Source organism: Myxine glutinosa, chromosome 1, assembly GCF_964187855.1.
Source record: "Myxine glutinosa chromosome 1, kmMyxGlut1.1, whole genome shotgun sequence".
Lineage (NCBI taxonomy): Eukaryota > Metazoa > Chordata > Myxini > Myxiniformes > Myxinidae > Myxine > Myxine glutinosa.
In genome coordinates this window covers 158,561,359-158,579,400 of record NC_136261.1, presented here as the reverse complement: position 1 = coordinate 158,579,400, position 18,042 = coordinate 158,561,359, and the positions used below count along the sequence as shown (strand labels likewise).

The 18,042-nt window shown below is 49.0% G+C and overlaps 1 protein-coding gene across 1 annotated transcript in view; it reads left to right on the top strand.

Annotated features, from left to right (window-relative positions):
• Positions 1-18,042, top strand: part of CCNF (cyclin F) — a 91,248-nt gene that overhangs the window by 72,726 nt on the left and 480 nt on the right. The window contains exons 14-16 of the mRNA XM_078771142.1: positions 105-204; positions 5,126-5,253; positions 14,204-14,376. Of these exons, the coding sequence (XP_078627268.1) occupies positions 105-204; positions 5,126-5,253; positions 14,204-14,376 (401 nt within the window). The remainder of the gene's footprint in view (positions 1-104; positions 205-5,125; positions 5,254-14,203; positions 14,377-18,042) is intronic.

The following is an 18,042-nucleotide window of genomic DNA, read 5'->3' as shown; positions in this document are numbered from 1 at the left end:
TTCTTATTATTTTTATTATTATTATTATTATTCAATACTTTATAAACCATTGTATCAAGCAGTTATAAAATCACTTCCTCACCTTGTGGCATGTATTACAACAGCTTTCAGGACGAAGCCCCAAGAGACCATCGGGATGTGTGCCTAACAGCCATTCGGCAGCGTTTCAGTGACAGCCGGCATTCCAACATCAGCGAAGAGGAGGTTGGTCCAATGAACCTGAAGCGGATATACTTTTTAAATTTTTGCTTCTTACGAACTCCAACAGTGTGCTAACATGTCGAACATAGTTTTCGAACAGTGAAACATAGTCGTTAATCTCAGCCTTTAATTATTTCGTAAAATATTACACAATGTACAGCACCATTAGAAAGTCTACACCCCCTTTCAAAATTTTCACTTTTTGTTTCCTTGTAGCCTGGAATTTAATTGCATGGAATCAGACTTTTTCCACCTTTATTTACACATCGTAACCCACAACTTTCAAGTGAAAAACAAATTCTACAAATTTCATAAAATTTATTAAAAATACAAAACTAGCATATCTTGGGAGAATAAGTGTCCACCCCCCCTGAGTTCATACTCGTACTTAGTGGAAGCACCTTTGACAGCAATTGCAGTTGTAAGTTTGTTGGGATAGGTCTCTACAAACTTTTCACACCTTGATTGTGCAATATTTTCCCATTCTTCCATACAAAACTGTTCAAGCTCAGTCATGTTGCGTGGTGAGCGTTGATGGACAGCAAGCAATCCATGTCATGCCACAGATTTTCGATTGGATTTAGGTCGGGGCTCTGACTGGGCCACTCAAGGACATTTATCTTTTTGTAACTTAGCCACTCCAGTATAGCTTTGGTGCTTTGGGTCATTGTCATGCTGAAAGGTGAACTTCTGTCCAACTTCAGCTTTCTTGCAGAGTGCAGTAGGATTTCCCCTCGGATCTTTCTGTATTTTGCTGCATCAATTTTCCCTTCTATCCTGATAAGTGCCCCAGTCCCTGCTGATGACAAACATCCCCATAACATGATGCTGCCACCACCATGCTTCACAGTAGGGATGGTGTTCTTTGGGTGATGTACTGTGTTGGGTTTGCGCCAAACGTAATGTTTTGGATTTCGGCCAAAAAGTTCCATCTTGGTTTTGTCAGACCATACTCTGGGTACCTGTGATGTCATAACAATGGTGCCGTTTTTCTCACTGTACTCGGTGGGACATTTCCTCAAGAGGAACTTCCTCCTCCCCATGGATGCCAACCGATAGGGATTGCCCGTGCTCTATCCTTTTCAAGCAAGGAAGCACATACCATTTTATAAGTCTTTGGTTTGACTTGAATCGGTCCAAACCAGATGGGTGTTTTTTTTAGGAGACACCATCTCCTTACTGGATGGCCATTGGCTCCCTATGGGCACTCATCCGCCCTTTGCCAGGTGTTATCTTTGGCCCTGGCAGGGTGTCAGTTACCCTCCCCACTAGCAAAGCCAGTGAGGGGTGTTGGTTTAGTCGCTGACAACCCGACCATGCAGCAGGTAGCACAGAGTTGCATGTTGCCAGTGGCAGTCCTGAACGACTGACCTGACCTAAAATTAAATTTTGGATTGGGGCGTGGGAGATGGCCGGGAAATGCTTTGGCGCACATGTTACCTTCAACAATGATTGAAGGACCATCTTGCGCAGACATCTCAACAGGATATTAACGAAGCCGGTTAGGGAGGTTTGTGAGGAGTTTTGGAAAGATAGGGCAAGGTGATCCAGCACTGAGATGTAGTGGAGAAAAATGTGGTAAAGTGTGTTTTGCACTGTTAGTTGTGGGAAATGGCTGTAGTTAAGAATGGAAGAGTGGAAAATAACATGTATTCGACACCTCCAGTGCATTCAGAAAGTATTCAGACCCCTTCACTTTTTTCACTTTTTGTTATGTTGCAGCCTTATGCTGAAATCGTTTAAATTCATTTTTTCCCTCATCAATTTCCACTCAATACCCAATAATGACAAAGAGAAAACAGGATTCTAGAAAGTTTTACAAATTTATTAAAAAGAAAAAACTGAAATATCACATTGACATAAGTATTCAGACCCTTAACTCAGTACTTAGTTGAAGCACCTTTGGCAGCGATTACAGCCTCGAGTCTTCTTGGGTAGACATGTAGACATCCTGGGATGGGGCATCTTCTTTGTAACTCTCAGAAACATACTTGTCCCAGCATGCTTTATGATACCGGATCTTTATGATAACATCTGATGTAGACATCCTGTGATGGGGCATCTTTTTTGTAACTCTCAGAAACATACGTGTCCCAGCATGCTTTATGATAACGGATCTCCTGAGCACAAAAATCATCACAATCGGCGATGAATGTTGTAATTCTTGTTCACATAGAATTGTCTTCGAGATGTGCGGTGGAAGCTTTAAACTGGTCCCAAGCCTGTTTCTGTGGAAGATAAGAAGATTAAAAAAGCCAAGGATATAGATGACCCAACTCAAATACACTCAAATACTCAAATACTAATAAATTAATAATTAATAAATATTATTACTCAAATTAATACTGTCGCGCAACTCCGATTAACATGAGAGTCGCGGATAGCCTAAACGGTCTTATTGGAGGCAACTACCCAAACACGGATTCGGCTATGGCTGCGCGGGAGGAAGAAGGAACATGGAGGCTGCGGCAAAAGCACTTAACTGCAGCACGCCGGTGTAGCTCCAGTCCTGTGAGAGGAAATTAACTCAAGCGGGCACAGGTTTGAATGGGGATGCAAAATAATACAAGGGTTTATTCAATAACAGGCAGGTACAGGAAAATACGTGCCGGTAATGAATATCCTAAATCGGGATCCCGCACACCACACCTCAAACACAAGACGAGGGGGATCAAATACGAAAGAAACACTTCTTTTATGTCAAGTGTATTCGCGGATGCGGCCTTATCTTGTCTTTGTCGTCTTGGTGGCTGCCGTCCAACACCGCTCAGTCCGGCCCGATCACACACCACGAGGTCCCTCGCTCCAAGTCCCACAAGGCCTCTCAGCACCGAGCACCAAGCACCGATCACCACGAGGTCGACAGCAGGACAGCGAGCTCCACTCGGGCTACACCTCAGCCCAACTCGGGTCGGGATCTCTGAACGACTCGACCGGGCTGCTCAAAACAACTCCCTATGGCTCAACTGCCACTTCCACGAACTACGCAATGCGAACTGCCAACGCAACTCCGGCTCTCTGCACTCAGGATCTGCCAACTCTCCTCGTGCGCACCTCAAACGAACTCCCTCGTTCTGAACTCGAACTGCCCAACTCGACAATTGCAACTCGTCTCGGGATCAAACTCACAAATCTCCACTCGTGACTCGAACTTCTCACTGCCAGGAATGTCACTCAACTGCCAGTCCTACTCCATCTGCCCGAAATGGCGTCCGGCCCCGATTAATATCCCCGGCCGGTGACGTCAGCATTGGTGCACTCTTAACCAATCGGAGCCTCCCCCGACTCGCTGGCTCGCCTGGTGTACGCCCACTGCACCACTCTCACTCCCATCCCCTATTCCGTGGTCATAGCACGTGCTATGCGAGGTGGATAGGCCTCTCGGAGGTGTAAATGGCGGAGGCCATTATCGGCGGTGTCCTGGCCTGATTTCTTCCTAGGTCATGTCAGGGGGGGAGGGCGTTATTAATGTTGTACTAAGGGATCCTAACCAAGTGTCTATGTGGTCTGCAGTGCCAAAAGGGACAAAGGTTTGGCTAACCAGGTTCGACATACAAGGGCTCTACTCATTAATCCTACACTACTTAACACACGAATCTCCTGGTAGATTCACAATCATACATCTTGCCCGACAAAACGCCTACACATGAACTTATTACAAGTAGTTTTCCTTACCCGCGACACACGAAGCATGTTACCTATTCAGCTCTATTCTGCTCTACATGTCACTACCCAAATTTATAACAATACTCAATACTCAAATTCACTTAAACCGCAAAGAAGTTCAACGTATGTGAATTGGTGGCTTGATGTTTCACCCGAGTCAATAAAAAAAAGTCGCCCTTTTGGTCTGTTAGGGTGTCGGCTATCAGCAGACTGGAAACACCAAATACAGACATCCTTCTGGTGTATAGTCCCCGTTTTGCCTCGCGTTATCCTGCTAGGTCCAGCCTCCGGTTCTGTCACATCTGGTTGATCTTGAAGTTCCTCTTGCTCCCTAGCTTTCTGTTTTCGTCTCTTGGCTTGGGTAATAATGCTCGGCTGGAATAAATTTTAATTTTACATGCCGTGTGCATCAATTGTCCCTTCGGTCCGGCAGACCAGTCAACGTTATCAAATGAGTTTGCAAAGGGATCAAGAGTAACCCAGTCTGAGCCTTTACTCTTAGATTCTCCCATGCCGTCAACTCCTTCACCTCCAGAATATTGTCATCTTTAATTTCCTGCTCACACAATATACAGCTGGGTAGGTGTTTTCTCTTTCGCCCACTCTCCTCTGGCAGTGGCCTCGATCGAAGGGATTCAGCCATTACACCTGTTCACTGTAATGGAAATTCATACATTCATATGAAAGATTATGACTCCAATAGTTCGATGACGTCATTCCCAGAGGCATTTCTGTTATCTAGATTTGTCTCTAAAATGGCTGCTCGTAGTACTCTGATTCACAAACCTTCAATATCCATAGTTCATACTCACAGCGCCGTGGTATTTATCAGTAATTTGGGTGAAAATATGACAGCAGTAGCATCTGTATGGCAGTCAATTTGTGTTTTCTTGATCATTTCAGCTAAATATATCACCACTATGGGTATTTCTGAGTTCCTTTGTGAGCTATAACACTGTTTAGAGGTTTTAGAACACTACAAAACCTGAGTGAACATGTTAAATTAGTTTTGAAGTGAAAAACGTAGGCCAAATCAATATTAGGTATATGTTAATGGCGGCCATCTTGGAAAAAAGCCCCCAAGCGGGTGTTCCCCATCGTTTCGTGAGAGACATGGGATCTCATTTTAAAGGTAATGTCTTAAAGTACCCAAATCCACCTTCAAACTTAGTTCTCCGCAAAATAGTTACAGGGTCCCAGAAAAGTGACCCCACTAGTAATGTCTCATTCTCTCCTTTCTTTCCCCTTTTATTTGCAGGTACAGAGTTATAGTGATGTGTGTTCTGCGCTCGGTTTGAAGGAGGATTTTTCATATTTTATCAACCTTAACTGCATCCAGGAGACGCAGCCGTTTCTGATGTCTCCATCTGGAAGCAAATCTAAGAGGTGAAGTTTTTTGTTGTTGTTGTTGTTGTTTTGAGTCAGAGTACAAGTTTATCAAAGCTAGGGATTTAGAATTGAGGCTTTGACTATTTGAGGGAGCAGAAAATGTTTTTATATGCAACTGTCGAGGTGTTTTTTAAAATCTTATTATTATTTACACGTGTCCTTTGGAGACGTTTCCAGTAGCTGTTTCATTTCCTCAGGTCCCCTGACTTGCACTCTTTTGCAGTGGTAAGCACTGTTTCTGCCCTATTTGCTCTTTTAATACCCCAGAATGTCAGAGTGCCAGTTAACTTCATTATGATTAACCTGTTAAGAAGGTTGGCTGCAGATTATTTTCAGGTGTATTGGGCAAGGCATTTTAAAAAGTTAATGAAATGCTGCGACGGAGTGATCTATTCATGTTTGGATCTATCTGGGAGAAGGTTTCACAACTCGCCATCATCCCTGTCATTCCCAGTCCCCCACTTCACCAACCCAGCTCCTTAAGTGTACTGGCTTCTATTATTATGGTACTCTAGTGATGCTATTTATTTATTTATTTATCAATTGGTGCCCGGATTAATGAATTAAATTAATTGTTGGGTATATTTTTGTTCAACAATATTGTCGTGTGACTCCCCCTCGGTTAAGACCAGGGAAATCACGAATAGTAATCGAGCTTACTTGAGGCGTTCGGGTCAATGGCGGATGTCACGCTATGCGCAGGAGGAAGAAGGAAAGAAGAAGCGGCGAGATTTACCTGTCGGTCCGTGCGCAGTCTTCAACCTGTGAAAAGTAACTCACAAACGAAAACAGAATTATGTACAAAAGAACAAGGCTTTATTGCCACGGATGCCGATAACAAGAACGTGATGGTAAAAACTAAACCCCTATATCGGAACGTCCCCACACCAGACTTCTACAACGAGCACAAGGGATGAATGAATAAAGCAATCGTTGTGTTTGTGGATGCGTCTTATCTCTGTCTGGATGTCTGTCTCGTCATCTCTGTCCGTCAGGCTTGAGCACCGTCGTCCAAGCCCCAAGCGTGCAAGCCCGCCGCGGCTCCGATTGGCGCGAACTGCTCGGTCGTGGGCGCGAACATCGGCCTCGCTGCTCGGTCCGTCCCACGCCACAGCACTCGTACGCAGGCACCAGGATCCAGAACAACGGGAGGATGATCGTCGGCGCTCCACAAGCAAAGGTCCACACGGGAACGAAAAGGCAAGAAGGGAAGAGAGAGAGAGAGAGAGGTCCGGGCAGGAAGAATCCAACAACGAGAAGAAGGAAATGCCGGCTTGTGAGTCGTTTTGTCGCTCGTCGTCTGACGTTGGCTCTCTTCCCCTCCAACCAGTGCATCAATTTCTTGGTGGTCTTTCGTGCCCTCACACGTCGCCGGCGCTTCTCCTTCAATCAGCGTGTTGCTTCTTGTCGTTCTTTTGCGCCCTCCTCACTGATTGGCCGTGCGTCTCACGCCTTTGGTGTTAGTGTCATCGGTCGGTGGCCAATCAGTGTCGCATGTCCTTCATCTTCCTTCCTCTCCAATCGGTGCCCTGGTTGTTGCTTGCCCCTCCCCTGGCCAATCACGAGTTCTCCTGGGCGTGGCTCCCGGCCTGCCTGTGCGGTTTGCTCATCATGCCGGCGTTGTGCGCTGCCGCTTCCGGTCTGTTCGTCCAGTCAGGTTTTATTATGAGAGGGAAGTTAATTAGTGTGTATGTGCTAATGGGCCTAGCTCATGTATATGATTGCGTTGCCATACGGGACACCGGGATGATCACAGGTTTCACACACGCGGGAATTAGCATAATCTCTGCAACTATTTATCACCCGATCATCCTGGTATGATCACAGGTATACTCTTAATCCGACAAACCGGGCTAGACAGGTCCCTGACTTACTTACATCGGGATGGTTCTTCTTCTTCGAGACATCGGATCACCTACCTATGCAGATCTAACTGGATCTATATATGCCCCTACCTCACCGACATAACAATATTTTACCGATGACATGTCGCAGGTATACTAGAATTTCCCATCGTTATGATTCTTGTTGGAGGTCAATTTTTGAAATGTCAATGGTCGGTCGGAAATGGTCAATCAAAAATGTGCACCCATTGGTGGGACAGCAGACCACACCCACATCTGTTGCTTGACTCCACCCACCATAGCACAGAGACAAAATGATATGACCACCATCTTGGTTTTCCGATGGGCCAAACATTAGGCCCACAGGCCTCTGCTGATTACATACTGCCTGGATTTGGTGTCAGATTTCCATTGGATTTGTTTGGGTCTAGTGTTATTCACGAAGAGGGACCCTGAAAAATATAATCATATGTTGAATAATAGTAAGGTATAATCAGGCCCGTCAGAATGCACGGTACGTCAGAATGCACAGTACGTCAGAATGCACAGTACGTCAGAATGCACAGTACGTTAGAACGCTTGGTAATTATGCGTTACATTGTGTAATTGAGCTTCACGTTTCACAAGTTACTAAAAAAAATAGCGTTACGTAATTTTTAAACGGCTCCATATTGTGATTAGGCAATCTGTGCCCATGCCACGAATCAGATCGTTCTGATATAACCTTGGGGAGGGTGACATGGATAAGAGGTGTCGAGTTTATTATTATTATTATTGTTATTTTTATGTTGGAGGCTCCAGGCACAGACTGTATAGCCCTCGTCGAGGCCAGGCCTTCAGTAAAAGAGAAGAAAAGTGTATGGTGTTTGTTTGCAAGAAAAATATATTAAAGCTAGCCCGGTAGCGATAATTTGAGTGAGACAGAAAGTAAGATCAGCAATCCTGACACGGAAGACTGTAAGGTGGTTCTGGGCATCACTTTAACGCTCCTAAGTCAGGACGGTAGTACCCTGGGCAGTTGCTGTCTACAACCTACTACCTGAAGTTGAATCATCACTCGTGGTTCCCGATTTAATGGCACATTAAATGTGTGTTTCGCAATCGTGCTATTCATCTTTTAAGAGTGCTTTAAATGCGTGTTTCCCAATCGGCCTATTACCGGATTTTGTCACAGGTTGTGATCACAGCGTGGTCATTCTTGTTTATCACTTTAGAACCCTGACATTAGCTCCTGAAAACTACCGCAAATCTGCGAATGTCGGGCAATGTTTCAATGGGAGAAAGGTGGATAGGTTCACGGAGGTTTGTGATAAATAAGGGAAACTTTGAAAGTTTAATAACACCATTGCAAATAATTAGTTTCATTAATAATGCTTACAAATATAATTTAAAAAACACTGAACAATTCCAAAAGGTTAGCTTAAAGCGCGATGCTGCGCACGCTAATGCTTACGCAAGGAGCAAGCGGACAACGCGGTTCATAAAAGAGTTTATTGAAAGTACTCAAACTGCAGCACTAAGCTGCTCAGGGCTGCGCGCCCCGTGTATATCGTGAGGCCACGCCTCTCTCCCTGGCGTGGCCCATCCCCACTTGGTGTGCGGGGTGATGTCACCACGTCAGTGCTTTCGTGTCCGCCACACGCGCTCCCCCAGAATCCCCGCGCACCTGAAGGGTCAGTTTGCGGGGCAAACGGATGACCCGGCCGAAGCGCCCCCTGGCGACTGGCGGCGTCTGGGATGCAGGGATGCCATCTGGGATGCCTCCGGCTGCAGGACCGGGGGGCGGCGGGGCTGGGCGGTGCCGGGGGTCCGCCCACAGGGGGGCGGCCCCGACGTGGGGGTCGGGCCACTGGCGGTGGATGGTCCACGTCGAGGTGGGCCCGCTTGAGGCAGTCTACAGAAACGCGGTCAGCAGTACCACCGATGTCCAGGGTGAAGTGCTTCGCCCCGGTCTCCAGCACGCGGAAAGGCCCGTCGTACGGGGGCCGCAGTGGTGTCCGGTGGGCATCGTGGCGGACGAAGACGTACTCTGCCGTGCGAAGCTCCGGGGCGACGTGCGTCGGTGGGTGCCCGTGGCATGCCGTTGGCACCGGGGCGAACCTCTGGGCGGTCTCTTGCAGAGCGGAGCGCTGCTGTGCCGCGGACCATGGTGCCGTGGAGTCAGGGAGGAACTCGGCCGGCACCCGCAGTGGTTGCCCGAAGACCAACTCCGCCGCGGATGCACGCAGGTCCTCCTTGGGCGCCGTCCGGAGGCCCAGCAGGACCCAGGGGAGCCTGTCGACCCAGCCGCCGTCACGGAGGGTGGCGCGGAGCGCGGCCTTCAATGAGCGGTGAAATCGCTCACACAGGCCGTTAGCCTGGGGGTGGTAGGCCGTGGTTCGGTGCAGCCGGACCCCGAGCCCCTGCGCGACCGCCCCCCAGAGCTCCGAGGTGAACTGGGGGCCGCGGTCAGACGAGGTGTCTGAGGGGGCGCCGAACCGGGCGACCCAGCTGGCGATGAAAGCCTGCGCGACATCCGCCGTCGTCGTCGACGCCAAGGGCACGGCCTCCGGCCACCGGGTGGTGCGGTCCACCATGGTGAGGACGTGGGTGAAACCCCGCGAGGGGGGCAGAGGTCCCACCAGGTCCACGTGGACATGGTCAAACCGGCGTTCCGGCACCATGAACGGGGCCAACGGGGCCTGGGTGTGCCGGTGCACCTTGGCGCGCTGGCATGCGAGGCACGTCCTAGCCCAGCCGCGGACGGCCTTCCGTAGGCCATGCCAGACGAACTTGTCGGCGATCAACCTTTGGGAGGCCCTCGCGCCCGGGTGGGACAGGCCGTGGATGGCGTCAAACACCTGGCGCTGCCAGCCCGCGGGCACGATGGGGCGAGGATGCCCGAGGGAGACGTCGCACAAGAGGGCCGCGCCCGCGCCGTCGAACGGCACCTCGGTGACGCGGAGGCCCGTGACGGCGGTCCGCAAGGCCTGGACGTCAGGGTCAGCGGCCTGGTCCGCTGCCATCCGGGCATAGTCGATGCCGAGGTGGACTGCGTGGGTGACGGCCCGGGAAAGGCAATCCGCCACCGGGTTGTCCTTCCCCGCGACGTGCCGGATGTCCGTCGTGTACTCGGACACGGCCTAGAGGTGACGCTGCTGCCGGGCCGACCACGGCTCGGTGACCTTGCCCATCGCGAAGATCAGCGGCTTGTGGTCGACGAAGGCCGTGAACGCTGAACGCACGGCCCTCGAGCAGATGGCGGAAGTGCCTGACCGCCAAGTGAAGCCCGAGCAACTCGCGGTCGAAGGTACTGTAACGGCGTTCGGGCGGGCGAAGCTGCCGGCTAAAGAACGCCAGCGGTTGCCAAGCTCCACACACCCATTGCTCGTGCACCGCGCCCACCGCGTAGTCCGAGGCGTCGGTGGTGAGGGCGATCGGTACATCGGGCGCCGGGTGCGCGAGCATGGTGGCGTTAGCCAAGGCGAGCTTCGCGCCCGTGAACGCCGTGTCCATCTGCTCGGTCCAGGTAACGTCGCCTTTGCCCGGCTTACCTCGGAGAGCTTCGTGCAGGGGGCGCAGGAGCTGGGCGATACGGGACCGAAGACTGAAGGGATCGCCCAGCTCCTGCGCCCCCTGCACGAAGCTCTCCGAGGTAAGCCGGGCAAAGGCGACGTTACCTGGACCGAGCAGATGGACACGGCGTTCACGGGCGCGAAGCTCGCCTTGGCTAACGCCACCATGCTCGCGCACCCGGCACCCGATGTACCGATCGCCCTCACCACCGACGCCTCGGACTACGCGGTGGGCGCGGTGCACGAGCAATGGGTGCGTGGAGCTTGGCAACCGCTGGCAGGAACCGATGGTAAAAGTTCACCATGCCCAGGAACTCCTGCAGCCCTCTGATCGTGCGGGGGCGCGGAAACCCCTTCACCGCCTCCACCTTGGCCGGCAGGGGGACGGCTCCATGCCTGGTGACACGGTGCCCCAGAAAATCGATTACGGCGGCGCCGAACCGGCACTTTGCGGGGTTCACAATCAGGCCATGCTGGCCCAGGCGTTCGAAGAGCATGCGGAGGTGGCGTAGGTGCTCTTCGCGGGACGCGCTGGCGACGAGGATACCGTCCAGGTAGACGTAGACAAAATCCAAGTCGCGCAGGACGCTGTCCATCAGTCGCTAGAACGCCTGAGCCGCATTCTTCAGACCGAAGGGCATCCGCAGGAACTCGAAGAGTCCGAATGGCGTGATGACCGCCGTCTTCGGGACGTCCTCCGGCCTGACGGGGACCTGATGGTAGCCGCGTATGAGGTCCACCTTCGAGAAGAAGGACATGCCCGCCAAACGGGCGGAAAAGTCCTGAATGTGGGGGACGGGGTAGCGGTCGGGAGTGGTGGCGTCATTGAGACGGCGATAGTCCCCGCACGGTCGCCATCCCCCGCCGGGCTTCGGCACGATGTGCAGCGGCGACGCCCAAGCGCTTTCTGAGCGCCGAACGATGCCGAGTCGCTCCAGGGTAGCGAACGCCGCTTTTGCCACCGCCAGCTTCGTCGGCTCGAGGCGGTGTGCCCGGGCGTAGACCGGTGGCCCGACGGTGGGGATGTGATGGGCCACCCCGTGCTTGACGGCCCCCGCCGAGAAGGTGGGCCGCGTGAGGGCCGGGAAGCCGGCGAGGAGGCGGGTGAATGCGTCCGCTGCCGGAAGCGTACAGATCAACGTGGCCGGAACCGAACCGTTCGGCAAGCCGCTTGGCAAGCCGCTCGTTGAGCTGCTCGACAAGCTGGGCAGCGCACAGGCGAGCGAGCTGAATGTCTCGGCCTGGACAAGACGTCTGTGCTTTACGTCGACCAGGAGCCCATTAGCGCACAGGAAGTCCGCGCCAAGCAGTGCCACGGGCACGTCGGCGGTGACGAACGTCCATCGGAAAACCTGCCCTCCGAACCGCAGAGAGAGGCAGCATTTTCCGTACGTACGGATGGGCGTCCCGTTCGCGGCAAGCAGCGCGGGGCCCCCGCCCGCGGCGTGCTTGTCTGACGTACCGGCGGGAACGACACTCATCTGCGCTCCCGTGTCGCACAGGTAACGGCGCCCGGATAAGGTGTCCGTTGTGAACAGCAGGCTGCTCGAACGGCCGGCGCTCATCGCCACTATTGAGCGCCGGCCCGGGCGTTTCCCGACCTGTTGAAGGAGCATGGCGGATGACATTGCCGAGCCTCGTGGCCAAACTTGGCGTGGAACCAGCACCAGGTGGTGGAGCTGGAGGAGTGTGGCTGGCTCCGCCAGGCCGGTGGAGTTGGCGGTTTTCCCCGCGGTGGCGGTTTTCGCCGCGGCGGTGGGCGGGGCGTGGCGGCGGTCACGAGGGGCGTATCAGCATGCTGCGTATGCTGTGTAAGCTGATGCTGCGGATCAGCATCATCAGCAGCATCAGCAGCATCAGCCTCGAGGTCCGTGACGGCTGCACCGACTCTCGCCCGCGTATCCGAAGCCGCGAAGTACCTGTCCGCCTCGGCTGCCAATGCTCGGGGTTGCGTTAGCCCGGTCCCGGCCAACGCGAGGCGAACCTGCGCTGGAAGTTGGCGACGGAAAAGCGCCCGGAATAGAGAACCGGGGGCTTCGTCGCCCAACAGTGACAGCATATGGTCCATTCGGACCGACGGGCGCGTGTCGCCGAGCTCGGGGAGATCCAGGAGGCGGTCGGCCCGTGCGTCGTCCGTGAGGCCGAACGTGGCTAGGAGTAGCCGCTTGAGTGCTTCGTACTTGTGGCCGTCCGGTGGGTGGCGAAGGACGGACACAACTCGAGCGGCCGTGCCGGGCCCGAGGGAGGCGACGACGTGGCAGTAGTGCGTGTCGTCGCCGGTGAGGCGCCGAAGCTGAAATTGGGCTTCGGCTTGAACGAACCAGACTTCGGCCTGGGCCTCCCAAAATTCGGGAAGTTTAATCGCCATTGCCTTGTCGTTTGCCATTGCAATGGCGTCGTGTTCGGAAGGATCGCTACGGCAGATCCAACGTCGAGGTCACCATATAAAGCGCGATGCTGCGCGCGCTAATGCTTACGCAAGGAGCAAGCGGACAACGTGGTTCATAAAAGAGTCTTTATTGAAAGTACTCAAACTGCAGCACAAAGCTGCTCAGGGCTGCGCGCCCCGTGTATATCGTGAGGCCACGCCTCTCTCCCTGGCGTGGCCCATCCCCACTTGGTGTGCGGGGTGATGTCACCACGTCAGTGCTTTCGTGTCCGCCACAAGCTCACACTTTTGCCGCGAGTGTCATTACTTTATCAAAAACGATCCATTTGTTTTGCTTCGACCTTGCTTGATCCCGGAAATATTTGCAGTTTTAACTGCTCGGAATGTAAGCTTGAGGAAGATATCTTATTCTGTATTATCTTACGAAGATAGACGTTGAGTTTAAATTGCATAATCTTAAATGTCCTGGCATCACAGTCCTTGTGTTCGAATTGTTATTTTATTTTAGATCCAAAATAAAAGTTCATTTTGAGTTTCTGTACCATGAACCAGCATACTGATTGACACAAGATTTACACCATATATTGCACTTTAATCGTGTGCAGACTAAAGGAATCACAAGACTTTAAAACTAAACAATATGTATAATTCAATAATCACTTGTGGTTCCCGATCAAAAGTATATGATAAAATAATTATGCAAGGAACTAAGCAACCCCACACCCCACGTCATAACCCATCAAAACCTGAATCCACAAATGTCGGGGTTTCACAATATTTGAAAGGATGGAAACTTTTTTGGAATTTTCAGATGAACCAGATTTTTGCTAATCTGCAGGTATCCATCTTTTCTGTAATAAGTTATCAGGTTTGTAAATTTTATTTTTCTATTTGTCGGTCTTTTCCTTGCTGATTGGAGTTTGGACTGTTATGGGATTTTTCCAATCTGAAATATGACGAAAAGCAAGGTATTCTACCATTTTGTATGCAGTATTTATTATATTTTTATTTATCCCTTGAGTCTTTTGTCATGTCTAATTCTCTGAAAAGGTTTGTTCATTTGAAAGGTTATATTATAGAATATTACCTTTGAATGACTTGTTTATCTTCTGTTATATTATGGAGTTTTACAACTGCACCCATGGAATTTTCTATCTCAGGCGGAGAGAGGATTCTGAGCGTGAGAGCTTGTTGGCAACACCTGTAGCTGAACTTTCCAATGATGTTGATGAGAGCGAAGATGTCTGGCCTATTAAAGACATAGAGCCTGACACTATATGCGCCCAAGATGGAAGCAATCATGAGAAAGAAGATAAAGCTACTGAATCACCGAGTATGTCTTTTTATATTCGTGTGTGTGTGTGTGTGTGTTAGTTGTTTTTTTTTTCCATTTGAGCTATTGTCATCAAATTTTCACCAAAGTTTTCTGATAATATGGAGAAGGCAAATTCATAATTTTGTCAAAAGGTTAAAGGTCAGCGTCACCTAAATCATCAATTTTCATCCGATTGACCTGAAATTTAAAGTTACCATTTGAGTTTTGTCATCAAATTTTCAACAAAGCTTTATTATGCAAATATGGAGAAGGCAAGTTAATAATTTGGTCAAAAGGTCAAAGATCAGTGTCACATAAAATCATCAATTTTCATCTGATTGACCTGAAATTTTAGGAATTTGCATATTGGGTTATTGAATTGGTTCACCAATCAAAAGCTACAAGCCGACTGTTTATTAATTTTTTAAATTATTTTTTAAAAGGTCAAGGTTGTGTAAATCACCAATTTTCACTCGATTGACCTGCAATTTAAAGAGTTTGCAACTCGGGTCACTGAATTGGTTAATTAATCAAGAGGTAGGAATCGATTGTTTTTTGTTTGTTTTTGTTTTTTGTCGGTCAAAAGGTAAAGGCTGCATGAAATCATCAATTTTCATTTTGTATTAAAAAAATCAAAAAACTGTTTTCGTTATTTTGAGCATACAGAAGAAGACGATGACTTGTCTGAATGCAAACAGACGCGGACGGGCTTTGCATTTTCAGATGCTTTCTAGTTATGTTCTTGCTTTCTTACTGTTTTGTTGAATTCAGTGGTATCAACAGTAAAATATCAATATCGATCGTAAAAAAAAAAAAAGGGGGTATTTTGCTACACCTGTAAAACATCCTCTTAAGTTTTGTCTTAACAACAAAATGTGATGCTGCTATTCAACACAATTAAACACACATGCACACACATTTATGGAACAAATAAATGAGAGAAGGATCAGTGCAGACATTCTGTTGCGAGTTTGGGTCTTGGCACTGTACCAGATGTAAAATTGGCTTTCCCAAAGGAATGATGGGCATAGCCACGATGGTCCAAAAGACATGTGATCCAATCACATGGATTAGCCAAAGATTATAGCCGTTGCCATTGTGACCAGAAAGTTACTTTACGTGAGTTCAAACTTGTGCCATCAATGTGATGGAAGAAAGAATGGAGCTATCACATTTTCAAAATAAAATCACCAAATAAATGAATGACTGCACATACATTTAAATCACAATTCTCATTATTCCTTCAATGGTGAAACTTAAGTTTAGCTTTTGTAAATAGTGCATGCTTTTGTTACATTGGTGTGCACAAATTATGAATCCTTCACTCCAAAATAGTGTTGTTTTTGTCTCACTTCACTCCATGGCTTCAAGCAAGCAGTGCACCACCATCTCTTGTCAATCCCAAGTCTGACTGACCACTCTGACCATTGACCATCTTTATTATCTCCATGATCGTTTCCTAAACCAACTATTTTACTTGATTGGTCGAATGTCGGGCCTAGTCAGCAGATTCATCAGACTTGGGCCAAATACCTTGTCTAGTGGACCCCACAATGAGGGATTATGGCCCCATTAAAATAAGAAATAAAATATTTGCATAACTGAATCTGTGCAGAGAATTATGGGCATTTACACATAAAAGACTGACATACAAACATTGCTAAGAATGACATTCTGACTCTTATCCATTATGATGAAACTGGTGGTCAGCGAGGTGTTTACCCAGCATGTTTCGACTGTGCTTGTATAAGTGAGGGCCAAGACACGGGTGTGTGTGATTTCTCCAGCAAAGCATTAGTGGTGTTCTCATTCCTGGCAATGGCACACAATATGCCAGTGGGCAGTTTCTTGACAGGTGACACGGTGGAAACGCTGCCCATGGAGATTGTATTCAACCCAAATTGTCATCCCATTTGCCTCCGTGCACAGTCCTAGTTTTGGGTGGTTGAACCTGGTTAATGACCAAACTTGTTGGCTTTGGTCTCCATGAGTTTACGTCTGAGTCCACGCTCCGAGCTGTTTTTGTCTAAAAACATCCAGATCGAGTCAACCTGCCAACCTAGCCAATCAAAAGTCACAACCATACCACAGGGGTGTGACTCTTAGCACTCGGTCCTCAGAATATTCCAGGTCATTGCGTCATTTCACCCAACCCCCCTCCAAATGTATCCTGTGGATCTGACATTGCTGGAATGTCTTATGCCACAGAGTCTCGCCAGTGTGTCTATATCTTAATGTTTTATATGAATAACAACTTGATGCTTGGTTTTGATACAAAGAGATGAAAGTTTTATTTCGTAGGATGTGCCACTGTTACACTTTTTCTTTGTAGTAAAATAATGTTTATCTTTGAAGCTCACTTCCATTGGGATGACTCGTCTCATAGCGTGCACCATTCGTTGGGCTCATTCCCAACTGAATCCTTAGCTCGTATTGCTGGGATCACAAGTTCAAATCCCATAAACCTTGATTTGTCCATTGTCCGCTAACCTCCTTGTAATTCACGTGAAAGTATACAGACACTTACTAATTCGAACTAAACGATGTACGTCTGTTGTGTGCAAGCTCCTCCCGTTTGAGTACAGGATCTTTGCTCAATTTTTTTTTTAAAATCATCTGATATCTCATATCTTTAAGTAAAATACTTTAATCTTTTTTTTTAAGGTACTGTGCCTTAAAAAGGTACTCGTACTCGCGGCCTCGTCCTTGTAAACTCGTTTTTACTACTCGTAGTAAAAAGGTACTCGTACTCGCGGCCTCGTACTCGTAAACTCGTTTTTACTACTCGTAGTAAAACGGTACTCGTACTCGCGGCCTCGTACTCGTAAACTCGTTTTTACTACTCGTAGTAAAAAGGTACTCGTACTCGCGGCCTCGTACTCGTAAACTCGTTTTTACTACTCGTAGTAAAAAGGTACTCGTACTCGCGGCCTCGTACTCGTAAACTCGTTTTTACTACTCGTAGTAAAAAGGTACTCGTACTGCGCCTTAAAAAGGTACTTGAAGGTACTTGCGGGCCCCACGATTGACATCACTGATGTTCACTGTCCAATAGGGGATTACAATGTTTTACCCTCAGCCATAGTGGAATGAATCGAGTAGATCAAGTAAAACTCGACAGTTCAATGTAGTTTGCAGCCAGCATCACATACTTGCCTAACGGTAGGAATGTTTCTTGATGCCATTGAAATGGGCCATGATTTGACCTGAGACTTTATGTAAATGAATGAATGATCGTTTTTAAGGCCATTTTCCCCCGCTAGAGCGGGGGCTAGCCTTGCGGGCCCCATGACAATCATGGTTCCCTGTTTGAGGCAATGTTTTTATGGCCGGATGCCCTTCCTGACGCCAACCCTTGGTCACGCTCTCACGATGCGCAGGGATACGGTGCACCTATTCTAAATCGGGGTACACACCGTGATCATTCATCCCAGCAAGCTGGTACTCAATTTGCCGACCTTGGAAGGATGACAGGCTGAGTCAACCCCCCTGGCGTTAATTCAGCGATCGACCGGGATTCGAACCCAGGATCCTAGGATCCCAAGCCGGCACCCTAACCGCTAAGCCAACACCAGGCTATGAGACTTTATGGAAATGTTAAATATTTTTGACTTGCCTCATACATTACAACTTTAAAATAACAGTCTATGGCTGAACATAAAGGTTGGTATGCTTTGATCCTGA